The sequence below is a fragment of the Leucopleurus acutus genome, assembly GCF_964270905.1.
Source record: "Leucopleurus acutus genome assembly, chromosome: 2".
Classification (NCBI taxonomy): domain Eukaryota; kingdom Metazoa; phylum Chordata; class Mammalia; order Artiodactyla; family Delphinidae; genus Leucopleurus; species Leucopleurus acutus.
Window position 1 is genome coordinate 156,064,723 of NC_139143.1, and position 13,780 is coordinate 156,078,502.

The 13,780-nt window shown below is 43.9% G+C and overlaps 1 protein-coding gene across 3 annotated transcripts in view; it reads left to right on the top strand.

Moving 5' to 3' along the window:
• Positions 1–13,780, top strand: part of PRDX1 (peroxiredoxin 1) — a 45,362-nt gene that overhangs the window by 30,118 nt on the left and 1,464 nt on the right. For 2 of the 3 annotated variants that reach the window (XM_082833921.1, XM_082833922.1), the window contains exons 2-5: positions 6,344–6,460; positions 8,740–8,893; positions 9,402–9,524; positions 9,846–9,976. In XM_082833921.1, the coding sequence (XP_082690047.1) occupies positions 6,344–6,460; positions 8,740–8,893; positions 9,402–9,524; positions 9,846–9,976 (525 nt within the window). Of the gene's footprint in view, positions 1–5,948; positions 6,066–6,343; positions 6,461–8,739; positions 8,894–9,401; positions 9,525–9,845; positions 9,977–13,780 lie in introns of those variants that run through there. The other variant, XM_082833923.1, reaches the window with a different exon arrangement.

The following is a 13,780-nucleotide window of genomic DNA, read 5'->3' on the forward strand; positions in this document are numbered from 1 at the left end:
CAACTTTCTTCCTATCTCCTGCTGGAATCTCAAATTCAGCATGTCCCAAACTGGACTTGTGATCTCCTCCAAAATCTGTTTCATTACATTTCTGTGAATTGCACCATCTTCATCCAATTCCCCTGGGACTCATCCTCCACTTCTTCCTCTCTTTCAATTCTCATAACTGATGCCCAGATCTTACAAACTCTGCCATCTGATCCCATCTCTCCACACTTGGCACTACTGCCTTCACTCAGGCTCTTGACCTCTTTCCCCCAATCATGGCAATAGCTTCCTTCTTGGTCTCCTTATCCTATATCTTCTTGCTCCCCTAAATCTATTTTCACTGCAGCTGCCAGAATGATAAATAATACAACGTGATGTCATTTTCCTATTCAAAACTCTTACTTTCTTTCTATACTTCCATATTCAATTTTGCCCCCTGGGATAAAATTCAAACTCCTCAGTCAAGCTTATGGGGTACATCATAACCAATCTGTGTTCTGTGTCTCTGCATTCTAGTCTTTGGCATTTACATTCTACTAATATTCAACTTTTTGTACTTCCCCAAACATATTATATTGTTTTCCACTTCTTTTGCTGTTTTCTCTGCCTGGAGCTCTTTCCACACTTTTCTTCTCCTTAACTAACTTTTTAGTGATCCTTCAAAACACCTCAGTAGATGGTGTTTTATTCATCTTTGCATGTCTGGTACCTAGCAGAGAATAGGCCTCCTGTAAATAGAAGAACAATAAATATATAACTAAACCTCTGTGCTGCTGATTTTCAAATCTATATCTCCAACAGTGACCTCTGGATACATCTACCTGGATGTCTTGTGAGCATCTCAGTGATGTTTTCCTCAAACCAAACTGATTATCTTCTCCTTTAAGAGAGGAGTCAGTAATAAGTTAGACTCCAGAGTTAGCCTAGCCAAACCAGGATAAGGCACAACTCCATTACAGGCTATGTAAAAAATTTAAAAAATATTTATTATTTATTTTATTTATTTATTTTGGCTGCGCCAGGTCTTAGTTGCAGCATGTGGGATCTTCGCTGTGGCATGCGGGATCTTTAGTTGTGGCATGCGGACTTCTTAGTTGCATAGTGCATGCAGGATCTAGTTCCCGGACCAGGGATTGAAACTGGGCCTCCTGCACTGGGAGCTCAGAGTCTTACCCAATGGACCACCAGGGAAGTCCCAGTCTATGTAAATGTGACACCTGCATAGTGTGCAACATGATGGCTCTGCTGCCTGGGATGGCATCTGGCTCCAAAACCAATTGAAGCCAAATCCGGCCTCTGTACCCCGACACCGAATTAAAGCTTGGAGACAGAATTTTGGTTGAAGTAGAAAAGAAGAGCTTTATTGCTTTGCCAGGCAAAGAAGGCCACAGTGGGCTAATGCCCTCAAAACCTGTGTCCCAACTTGGAGAGGGTAGTGAGAAGTTTTATAGTAATGGCTCTGAGGGCATGATCAGCTTGTGGACATTCTTCTGATTGGTTGGTGGTGAGGTAAGTAGGAGTCAGCATCATCAACCTTCAAGTTCCACCTGGTCTGGGGTCTATGTGCCTGTGGGCAGCATACCATTGTTAAATTTCTCCCATCTGGAGGGGGTTTCAGTATCTGCAAAACTCAAAGACATTGTTATGTGTATCCTTTGAGGGGGAACCAGGACATTGCCCCAAGGCTGCATTATTGTTTCTCTTGATTGTTTGTTTCTCCCTTGTCTCCAATCCCCTCCCTTCCCTAATTAAAAACTGCTTGAATCTGCCCATTGGAACGCAGGGAAGGTCTTTGAGGCTGAAAGAAGGCTATTTCCTGTAATCAAAGGAATGGGGGACACAGAGAGGCTTTGTGTTCAGAAGCCCCACAGGGCCCTGCTTGGTATCACTATTAGTTGTTACTTTAGATAATTAAATTCTTTGGGCATCAGGCATCTCATCTATAAAATAGGTAGTACTCGATAAACGTTCATCATTTTTTTTTTAAATTATTTATTTATTTTTGGCTGCATTGGGTCTTCATTGCTGCGCGTGGGGCTTTCTATAGTTGCAGTGAGCAGGGGCTACTCTTCGTTGTGGTGGGCGGGTTTCTCATTGCGGTGGCTTCTCTTGTTGCAGAGCCCAGGCTCTAGGCAAGCGGGCTCTAGAGCACAGGCTCAGTAGTTGTGGCTCACGGACTTAGTTACTCCGTGGCATGTGGGATCTTCCCGGACCAGGGCTCAAACCCCTCTCCCCTGCATTGGCAGGTGGATTCTTAACCACTGCGCCACCAGGGAAGCCCTCATCACTATTTTTAACCTCAAAACTTCTCCTCCTCCAGTGTTTCCTACATCACTGGTTAGTGACATTACTCACATGGCACCAAGATATGAAACCAAGAAATCAGATTGAACTTCCTCTTTCATTTCACCCTAAATGCAATCAATCCAAAAGCCTGTGGAAATATTCTTTCTCTCCTTCTTCCCTTTCTGCTGCCAATGTCATTTTACAGTTCTGAGACTTCTCTAATCTGGACCATTGCAGTAGCCTCCCAGTTGGTCTCTTCGCCTATTGTCTCCTAGTCATTACATCGATCACACAGCTGCTAGAATCATCTTCCTAAAATGTGGTTCAAGTAGCTTAACTCCACATCTCAAAAATCTGCAATACACTCCAAAATTAATGAAACACGTCTCCTAGGCCAGTTAGTGTGCCAGGTTCCGGTACTACAAATATAAATAAAACAGATAAAATCCTTCCCAGACTACTGGTGAACAAGGGAGGATAAAGGTCCTGTAGAAGGATAAAGTTCCCCTGCCCCCATTTCCAAAATCTTTACTGTTCTCTGAGGAAACAGATTCTATGATCACTTAATCAGACAAGTGTTCAACAGATTTCTTCTCATAATAATTGTTCTGATATTTTGTTTTTTTATATTCCCACGAGGATTGGATGTTAATATTTCCCTGGGCCAGGATAACTCTTTTGGTTCTTAAATGAGACAAATAAGCTCAAGTGCCCAGCCCAGGGCCTGGCACATGGTAAATACAATAAATGGTAATTTTCTTCTGGCTGATGTAGGACTGTATGTTGTTGGTTTAACCTGCTCACAGCAATAACCATCCACTATTAAGCTCTGAATGTCTGTCTCCCCTGAGTCCTCAAGAAGAAGATGAGTAATGGCCAAATAATTGTTCAGTCTCAGGCAGAGAACGAAAAAAAAAAAATCACTACTGTTGCATGGTAGATTGATAAATGCCAAAAAATTTTGAGATGCTCAGGCAGCATGACACAGCACTTCCCTATCTCTTATCCTGCTATAATGTCCAAGGGAGTTAGGAGGATAGTGGGGGTTGGGGGCAGAAAGGCGGACACAGTACTATTTATTAAACACTCCTATTTTATATCAGGTGCTACATTGTGACGTGGGGACACAGAGATGGTTGTGACCCAAACCCCACCCTTCAGAAAGTCAGTCTAACACGGAGAGATAGACATATAAACAAGTAAAATAGCTTTAAAGTTTTCTTTTCGCTATACAGGCTACTGTTTGGGCAGAAAGGAGGGAATGGTCAATTCTGAGGATGAGTGAAAGAATTTCAGAGGAAGTAGTGCTTCAGCTGAGTCTTCAAACACGTTTTCTGTAGGTCAAATAGAGAACGGGTTCCTCATGCTTGAACAAAAGGCTGAAGGCTTAAAACAGCTACACTCTGCTCTGGGTGTTATAATATAGGAGCAAGGAAGAGTTACAGTAGTAACAATGGCTAACACTTCTAGTGTATAATAAGAACAAGGTACTGTGCTAAATAAACTACAGAGATGATTTCAACAAAGAATAGTATTCCCATTTTACAGACGAGAAAAGTAAGGTTAATGGATTAAGATTCTTTTATGAAGGCCACACATGAAATAACCATGAAGAGTTTTAACTCAGGAATACAGAGCCCCAGTTTTTATGAGCCACAAATCAGAGGGGTGAGTGAGTGAGTGACAAGATCAGATTTCAGAAAGATTTCCTCCAGCCACCGTGGAATGGATGGGATGGGAACTCATGGATAGCAGACAGAAAGCAGCAACCCCGTTAATCAGACTGAACAATAAAAGGGAGGCTCTCTAAGCAATGAGGGTTACTGAGGATCAGCACTAGAGCAGAGGCTGCGGGAATCGGTGTAGGGGGGTAATATTTGAGAAATATTTGAAGAGATAGTTCTCAGGGCTTGGTTAGACGTGGTCTTCCATGGGCAGCAGCTAGAACCATTACTCTGGTTCAGGCTTTAAGGGCAAGGCGGAGGCGTTCGGGTTTGGAAGTTATCAAAAGAACGCCTCAAACCTCGGCGGCGCGGGGTGGGGGGTTGGTAGTCCGCTAGGCCGCCCCCAGCGAGAGAAATCGCTGAGTCATACTGGCGGGCCGCGTTGGGTCGGGGCGGTGCTCGGGCCAGATCCCCCCCCCCTTACCTCTCCCCCGTCCGCACCCCTGGCCCGCCCTGACTCTCGCGAGAGCCTTACAGGCTATAAAGGCCAGCGCCCGGCGCATGCTTTGCGTGTGTGCTTCCTGACTTCTTTGTGGCTTGTGAGGGGTGGTGAGTATATGGGCAGCGCGGCCTCTGCGTACCGCTACGCCCCATGTCCCCCGTTCGTCGCCTTTTACTCCTCCTCCTCCTCCCCTCCCCCTCCCCGGGGCCTGCCCAGCTCAACTGGGGTTCTTTGACGGAGAAGGTGGCCGGGCGAGGTGGCCCTCACGGTGGACCCCCTTGTGGGTGCGGGGACGTGGTTGAAACCCGAGGCTAAAGGCGGCTTGAGTATCCTCTTCCCCCGGCAACCAAAGCAGAGGGCGCTGATTGGCTTGGCGTGGCTTGGTGGTGATGGGGCCTCCTGCGGGTGTGTGTGTGTGGGAAGCTTCTAGAGTGGATCTGCAAACTGATTAGAAACTGAGGATACTCGTCCGTCCGTCGTGTATTAGGGGGAAAGGCTGTTCTTGGTCCTGAGCTGTGACTAGCAGTGGAGCTTCAGATATTAAGATTCCGTTCTCCGTCTTTAGTTCTCTATCTGCAGAATGGGTTTGTGGTGATCCTAAATGCCCTGTGTGAAGACTGCGCACTCTTCAGCTGGTGCTTTCTTAAGTGCTAGGGTGGGGGTGATGATGGGAGTGGCAGAGAGGGTACCTGAAGTGAGTTTTTGGGGAGTGGCTTCCTCCACAGAAGTTCAAGGGGAGATTTCCTGAAGGGAACACACCGACTAGAAGTCCAGCAGCTTCCCATCCCCCACCACTGGTTGTGCTTTAGTGGTCTTGGGGGCCCCCTGGAAAATCAGGTTTGGACAAGAAAGCCATTTATGTTAGGGTCACATCCTGTGTTTGGTTGCCAAGTTGCTTTGTGCCTTGCTGGTTGGTTTTTTGGTTTGCTATTAAAGGTGTTAAGCGGTAAAGTTTGTGGCAATCGATGCTTACAACGTTTCTTTTGGTTGTGGTATTATGAAGCAAGAACTTGGGGACTTGAAAAAGTTAGTTTCTTGGCGCTTTCAAACTGATGGCTTACTGGGTTAAATCTTAACTTCTTATTTTGGTCTTGACCTGGGTGAATTCAGTGTAACATTACTCTTTGGCAATAAATTGACTCTTGTTCTACTTATTATTGCCCCAGAATCTTGGCCCCGAGGTAAGAAACCCATTTTTGAAAGGACTCTGGGCCTTAAACACACCTAGAATTTTGAAATAGAGCCGATGCCATAAATCTTGGTCTTGCGTCTTGAAAAAGTTGGCTTGGCTTTAGGGTGTGTGCTGTCTTGGGCAAATCTACCTGGAGAAAGGTCAAAGTGTGCTTACCACATTCTGAAGGCAGATGGAGGTGCAGTCCAGGGAAGGGGCAGCATGGCAGCTTCTGGGAAGCAGGTGCTCAGTGTTTATGGCATTGTGCATTTGGGTCCAGGTTTGAGAGTTTCCACCTCTTTCTATCTCTGCATGTGTGTAATGAAAGTACAGAAGAAAATGTAATTGTACGAATGATGGTTCAGGAACAGTAAGAGTTTACTCCAATTGATAAAGAAATTTCCATTTTAAAATGAAAACATAACATTGTAAATCAACTGTACTCCAATAAAAGGTAAAAAAGTAAAAACAAAAATAAACTTCAGGGGCTTCCCTGGTGGTGCAGTGGTTGAGAGTCCGCCTGCTGATGTGGGGGATGCGGGTTTGTGCCCCGGTCCGGGAGGATCCCACATGCCGCGGAGCGGCTGGGCCCGAGAGCCGTGGCCGCTGAGCCTGCACGTCCGGAGCCTGTGCTCTGCAATGGGAGAGGCCACAACAGTGAGAGGCCCGGCGTACCGCCAAAAAAAAAAAAAAAAGGCTTGTTTCTAATTGACTTCCTCTTATCTTTTCCAGCTGATCGCAGTATGTCTTCAGGAAATGCCAAAATTGGGCACCATGCCCCCCAGTTCAAAGCAACTGCTGTAATGCCCGATGGTCAGTTCAAAGATATCAGCCTATCTGACTACAAAGGTAAGAGTAGTTAGGTTCATTAATGTGGAATTATGTTACAATCTAGGGATGGCTTGTTCATTTTCTGTATCTCTTGTCATATTTTTGATTGTAAAATGATTTTTATATCTCCTGTGTCTTTAGGGTAAGAGGCTTTGTCTTTCTATTGAATTGAAGTGGTGATTATCATCAGTGAATACAGGGTAGATATCCTAAGTCCAAACTGCTTCTGGAGAAAGCACAAGCTTCATTATGTCTGGACATATATCTTTATTGTTTTCCCAGTATTGCTCCTCATTATATTATTGGAAATATTCTCATTATCGTGTTATAAAAGGCCTTCAACAATTTAAAGTCTCAGAGCTAAAGTCTTTGGAGCTGTGAGACTGTATATTCAGTTCAGTTTAAGAAATATGTGTGTCATGATTGCTGTATTAGGCAGAGGGCTTAGACACATTCCCTTGACTGTTTTGCCCCCAGAGAAAAATTGGTGTCACAATTAGAATAACTCTCCTTTCTGTTAAATAGTTTCAAGTAGACAGCTAGCAAGTTCTAATGAGGTTCTTTTTATTTTGCAGTCATGGAGCAGCAGGGTCTTCTGGGACAATTGAAAATAGAAATTCCTTAGAATGCAAACCTGAAACTCAGGTGTCAAGTATACCTTTCTTGATGGTGTAGCAGTTGGTTGCAAGAGTCAGCTTTTGGGTAGAACCTGTGACTAGGTTTCTTAACAAATTATACATATTGGTTGGAATGAGAGCAGATAAGTGGGGCCCTATGGAGAGAAGCTCCTCCTGGCAAACAAGGTAAGTAGCACCATAGGGAGGTGACTCTGGCTCAAGGGCAAAGGCATGAGGTTTAGGAAGAGCTATTGTGTTCCCTCCAGGGCTTGACCTGCTGTAGCTTGTTAGGCAAAGCCTCTGAGGAAGGTTGTTTGCGGTGAGTGTGTTTATAGTGATTTTGGCTTTCAAAGTGAATGTCCAAAGGATCTGCTTGTTTTTGACTTTCAAACATTGTTGCTATCTGGAAATAAGTGAATATTTGGAATTGTTCCAAATAGCTCAGCCCATTAGGTATGGTGAGAAGCTGCCCTCAGGTTGAAGATCTAGAATACTTCAATTGGTAATCAGAATGAGTTTCATAAAATTGCAACTAGAAATTCTGTTACCTACCAGGAGAATTTTTGGAACTTTTGCCTTATAAATTTTTTCTTTGCTTGTCCTGTCAGGCTTGTTTGAAACATATCTGTGGTTATTCAGGTGATCACTTAAACCTTAGCCATCAGAGACTTCCCTGGTGGTCCAGTGGTTAAGAGTCCCCCTTCCAGTGCAGGGGACGTGGGTTCAATCCCCAGTCGGGGAACTAAGATCCCACATGCCGCGGGCAGCTGTGGGGCAACTTAAGCCCGTGCGCCACAACTACAGAGCCTGCACACTACAACTAGAGTGAAGCTCGTGCACACTGCAGGGAAGATCCCTAGTGCCGCAAGGAAGACCTGCTGCAGCCTAAATAAATAAACAAATCTTACCCATCACATTACTGTGGTTCCTTGTGGAAGAATTGCAGAGGTTCTGACTTTCTCTTGTTGGTCTTACTGCCTTGCAGCAGAGAATGCAGCAATTCAGCTCTTTCTGGGCACAGATTATATAAGCATTGGCATTAGATTGTCCAGTAGATAATTGCGTCTTTGCTTTTTTTCTTCACTGGAGAACTTGGTGTTTGTGCTAATTTTAACTATCCAGAGATCAAAATTAGATGGAACAGTGTTTATCTGTAGTTGGCAGCTAACATGGAGGCAGGAAAATAAAGCATGGAAATGAAGAACTTATTCTTGTGGAAGAGGTTCTGACAGTAGGTGCAAGGAATCTTCTCTGTTGAGCATCTTGGCATTTTAACAAATGTGTCTGCCATCAACTTGGAAAGGCTGCTTTTTTCCATAGGAGAATGTCTTCAGGTTTACATTCTCTATAAGGCAAGGAAGTCTGTTTCTTTCCTTTTTTTAAAAAAATACATTTATTTACTTATTTATGGCTGCGTTGGGTTTTCGTTGCTGCACGCGGGCTTTCTCTAGTTGCAGAGAGTGGGGGCTTCTCTTGTTGCCGAGCACGGGCTCTAGGCGTGCGGGCTTGAGTAGTTGTGGCACGTGGGCTTAGTTGCTCTGCGGCCTGTGGGATCTTCCCAGACCAGGGCTCAAACCCGTGTCCCCTGCATTGGCAGGTGGATTTTTAACTACTGCGCCACCAGGGAAGTCCCAGGAAGTCTATTTCAAAGGCTAACTTGGGCTTTTTTTTTCCCCCCAGGAAAATACGTTGTGTTCTTCTTTTACCCTCTTGACTTCACCTTTGTGTGCCCCACGGAGATCATTGCTTTCAGTGATAAGGCAGAAGAATTTAAGAAACTCAACTGCCAAGTGATTGGTGCTTCTGTGGATTCTCACTTTTGTCACCTGGCATGGTAAACCTCTTGGTCCATTTGGCATGGAGATTTTTTTTCTTTTTTTTAAATTATTACTTTTTTTTTTTTGGCTGCGCTGTGTGGCATGTGGGATCTTAATTCCCCGACCAGGGATGGAACCTGTGCCCCCTGCAGTGGAAGCGCAGAGTCTTAACCACTGTACCACCAGGGAAGTCCAGGCATATGGACTTTTAAATTAAGCAGCAACTGGGACTGGGAGGCTTTGGCAATAGACTTTCTCAAGTATTGATTTCTGGCTCACAGGAGAACAAATGCTCTGACTTGTTGTTACTACCTGGCAGCAGAGAAAAAGCAGCTTGGATTACAGCTGAGTGTACCCTGGTGACCTTAACTGTCCTCAGCCGGTTATTTTACTGCTGGAAAAAGTTTGAAGTTTTCTGGGGAGTAAGATTAGGAATGTTGGATAGGAGAAGGAATAGTTATAGTTAATGCTTTTGCTACACAAGAGTTTGAATGAATGTGATTGTATGTGTGCTTTTTGCTGTAGGATCAACACACCCAAGAAGCAAGGAGGACTGGGACCCATGAACATTCCCTTGATATCAGACCCCAAGCACACCATTGCTCAGGACTATGGGGTCTTAAAGGCTGATGAAGGCATCTCATTCAGGTATATACCTGCTGGGGGGCTGACAGTCATCAGGAGAATTATCTGATTGGCTGAGGACCTTTTATTTGAAAGGTAGAGCCCTGATCTGTGGAGTCTTTTTTCTTATTTCATTTTTTTTCCTGTTGTATTGAGAAATAATTGATAGACATCACTGTAAGTTTAAGGTGTATGGCATGATTTCATTTCATTCTTTTATGCTGGGCCTAAGGGGAAGGCCAGTGCAAGTGTGGGAGACCAGCCTATTTCCATTTCTTCTCTATTCTAAGAAAGCAATTTCTAAAACTGTACTGTCTTTCTCAAACCTTTAATACTTTTTTCCAGGGGCCTTTTTATTATTGATGATAAAGGTATCCTTCGACAGATCACCATAAATGACCTTCCTGTTGGCCGTTCTGTGGATGAGACACTGAGACTGGTTCAGGCCTTCCAGTTTACTGACAAACATGGGGAAGGTAAGTCAGTCTGCCTGGTGACAGGACAGCGGAGTGGGAAAGATGGGAGGAACAAAGTCTACCAGATAAAAGGGTGATTATGTCTCTTCAAGAAGTTGCCATCTCTGAATTATAGTGGGTTGTGGGGGTGGGGCAATGGAAAAGCCTGGGGAGGAGAATATAAAGGCTTCTTGTTCCAACCGCGTATTCCCAGCTTCTGCCCTGATCACTTAGTATCGCTCACTGCTGCAGATTCAACTTATTAAAAGAGTGTAGGAGGATCCCATAGGGTGTGTTAAGGGCGAAACAAAAGGCTGGGAATCACACCTAGACATGAACCATGCCGCTCTCGACAAGTGTTTACTGGGGGGGAGAGCTTAATCCCTGTAGACCATATTTGTTTCATTGGGGTAATGTCCAACCAGTTTTGGAAAATGAAATGAAAATAGGACTAAGATAACTTATCCAAAGACAGTAGGTAGAAACAGTTAATACATTTTTATCTTTTAAAAATCCATTCTGTTGGTGCAGTGTGGTTGTATTTGTAAGACTTATAATCAACAAATACCAAACTATATATGCTCAATATAAAAATTTTTCTAAGGAAGGAGGGGTTAGGGCTGAAGGGTTTGAGATGAAATACCAAGGTTCTTCGTTAGAAGTTTCAGGATGAAAGACGATGTTCTTGTGAGTCTGAACATGACCGAGTAGATTCAGTTTACGGTTTTTATCTAGCATTTGCTAGAGTGCAGGTCTTTCTTACTGCTCTAGCCCTTCTCTCCTTATATATTCTCTCATTGCAGTGTTTTGATAAAGTCCTGAACTACTTGCTCCCAGCCTTTGAGTTTATAAGGCTGTAGCTTTTGACAGCTCCCCACTTCTGCCCAGTGTAGTTGTTGCTTGGAATGAGATAGCCTTATCCCAACTGGGTTGAGTTTTAAGAACTCGGCTCCTCCATCTGCTGCAGGTGCTGGGTATGTAGGGGGAGGGGATCTTGAACCCCTCCCCCACCCCAGCTTAATATGATTGAGGGTAAGATGGTTGTGATCAAGTGCTACTGATATCAAGTGCGCAGGTAGACTTGGACAAATTTCTTGTCTTATTACATCTCATTTTCTTTCTCTAGAAAATAAGTAGTTCTGACTAGCTCTCTAAGGCTCATTTCAGCTCTGATCTTGTGAGTTAAAGGAGGTGGAAGTTAAGAGTCTGGATTAGTGGTGTTTGTTTGGGGGACCCAAAAGTGCTAGCTTGACTAGAGTGGAAGGCTAATAGGTAATGGGAATCAGAAGGCACCATTTGCAGAAGCATGTGTGGGCTTTACTCTGGATTAAAGGAGCAGACAGCTGCTGAGACTGCCCCCTGGTGGAGAATGAAGTTCAGTACAAAGACGGAAGGCCCTGTGGAGTGGCCAAGTCGGCCCTTTACTGGACTTTGCTAGGACCTTGCATAGACTCTTGAACCCAAGCTTTCATGACTCTGTGAAGCTTGCTTCTTCACACTCTATTGTTCTCTGCTGCTTCCCATCCCATTAGAACAGGCACAGCTTTCTGTGCGCAGCCTTTTATGGCTTATAGTATGATAGTTCCCACTTGAGAGCATGTAAATGCCAACCAGGCAGTCTATATGATGTGCTGTCATGTGTTGTTTATTTGACAAATAACCCCGCATTCCTATTTTTAAAATTGAGATATAATTGACATATAACATATTATTTTCAGGTGTACAACATAATGACCTTATGTTTGTATATCCTATGTTCCTATTTTTACCTAAAAATTTTTTTTGATCTTGAATTTTACACTTTTTTGCGGGGAAGGGGTCTTTAAGTGAACTACATTACATTTTAGCAGAGAGAAGGGTGGAACTGACAAATTCCATAGAGAAATTTTGTACTGAAAAAATCCTATGTTCCTATTTTTAAGGACAAATAAACCAATATTTAAACACAGTATATATTCATAGTTAATGGTGGAACTGGGATCCAAATTCAAAGCCCTCCTTTTCTTAGGTAATTTCAAATGCTGAAAAAGTCATTGTTTAGGGCCTTCTGTGTTGGCGAGAGTTGTGGTACTTCAGCTGCACTTGAAAGCTGGTAAATGTGGGACTCAGCCAGTTCTTCTGGGCTCCATATTGATTCTGAAAAACCAGCACTGTTGGGTATGAGTGAAACATCCAAGTGTGGATCTTTCTGTCCTGTCATTAGTTATGGTACAGTCTTAAGTGCCAAGAGGTTTTAGTGCCAAGGAGACCAAGTTGTCAAGGTCCTTCTTTCTGGTTCATTATTCCTCCTATCTTTGTATCATTTGTATTCCTGGACAGAAGAATCTTTGGTTTCCCTGCTGGCAAACTACAGGGTGGCTCTGGGTCTGGTCTCTGTTTTTATGTTGCTTTTTATTCTTGGAAGCTTGTTTATGCTTAGGACCTGTGTTCTAATCCTTTGGTGCCACTAAAGCTAATGACTGTTTAACAATCAAATGGAGATTTTGTAAAGCAGCTGGGTTTGCCATTTAGTGCTTGTTCCCTCCATACCTTGTTCCCAGACTGCTGTTTGCAGTGTCTGACATCTGAGGCTGTGACATCCTTGGACTGAAAGGGGCTTCCCCTCTCTCACCTGAGCAAGTGAGATTTTTGCTGCTCCATTACTGGACTTTGCTGACTACATGCTTCCTAGAAGACTAAACAGCAAATAGAGTAGAAAATCAGAGATTGGTTCCCTTGCCTCACTTTCCTCAGGTTTGCCCAAGGAGCATTGCTAACTTAGGATCGTTGGAAAGGTTGAAAGGTTCTTTTCTGCATAAAGTGTGCGAAAGATTCAAACTTGGACCTTTTGCTTACCAAGGTATAGCAGGCAGTTACTTAGTGAAACAAGCAGGACCTTCTGTGGAGGTCCTGCCCCTTATTTCAGGCATTCTTGTTTGGCAGAGTTAAGGAACACTGAGAAGGAAAACTGCTTGCTGCTTTCAGATCTCTGAAGGGCTGCTAGAGGGAAGAAGCAGCTTAGTGTTAGGGTTTACACAGTCCTAGCTTTGTCATTTTTTAGCTTACATTTTTCTTGGGTATGGGGGCAAGTCACTACCTTAATCAATTTTTATTGTGGTTATATATAATTTACCTTTTATTTTTTTTTTTATTGCGTTACGCGGGCCTCTCACTGTTGTGGCCTCTCCCGTTGCGGAGCACAGGCTCCGGACGCGCAGGCTCAGCGGCCATGGCTCACGGGCCCAGCCACTCCGCGGCATGTGGGATCTTCCTGGGCGGGGGCACGAACCCGTGTCCCCTGCATCAGCAGGCGGACTCTCAACCACTGCGCCACCAGGGAAGCCCCTAATTTACCTTTTTAAGTGCATAATTCAGTGGCATTAATTTCATTCACAGTGTTGTACATCTGTCACCACTGTTTCTCTTTCATCATCCCAAACAGGCAGTAGTAACCATGAAGCAGTAACTTACCATTCCCCTTTCCCTCCAGCCTTTGGTAACTTCTACTTTCTGTGTCTATGAATTTGCCTATTCTAGGTGTTTCATGTGAGTGAAATCATGTAGTATTTATCCATTTGTGTTTGGATTCTTTCACCTAGCATAATGTTTTCAAGGTTTATCCAGGCTGTAGTATGTATCAGAACATTATTATTTTTAAAGGCTGAATAATATTCCGATACACACACACACACACACACACAGTTACGTCTATCCATCCGTTAACAGGTTGTTTCCACCTTTTGGCTATTGTGAATAATATTGCTAAAATATTGGTGAACTGGTGTCTGAATCCTTGTTTCCAGTTACTTTGGGGCTATATATAGGAGTAGAATTGCTGGGTCACAT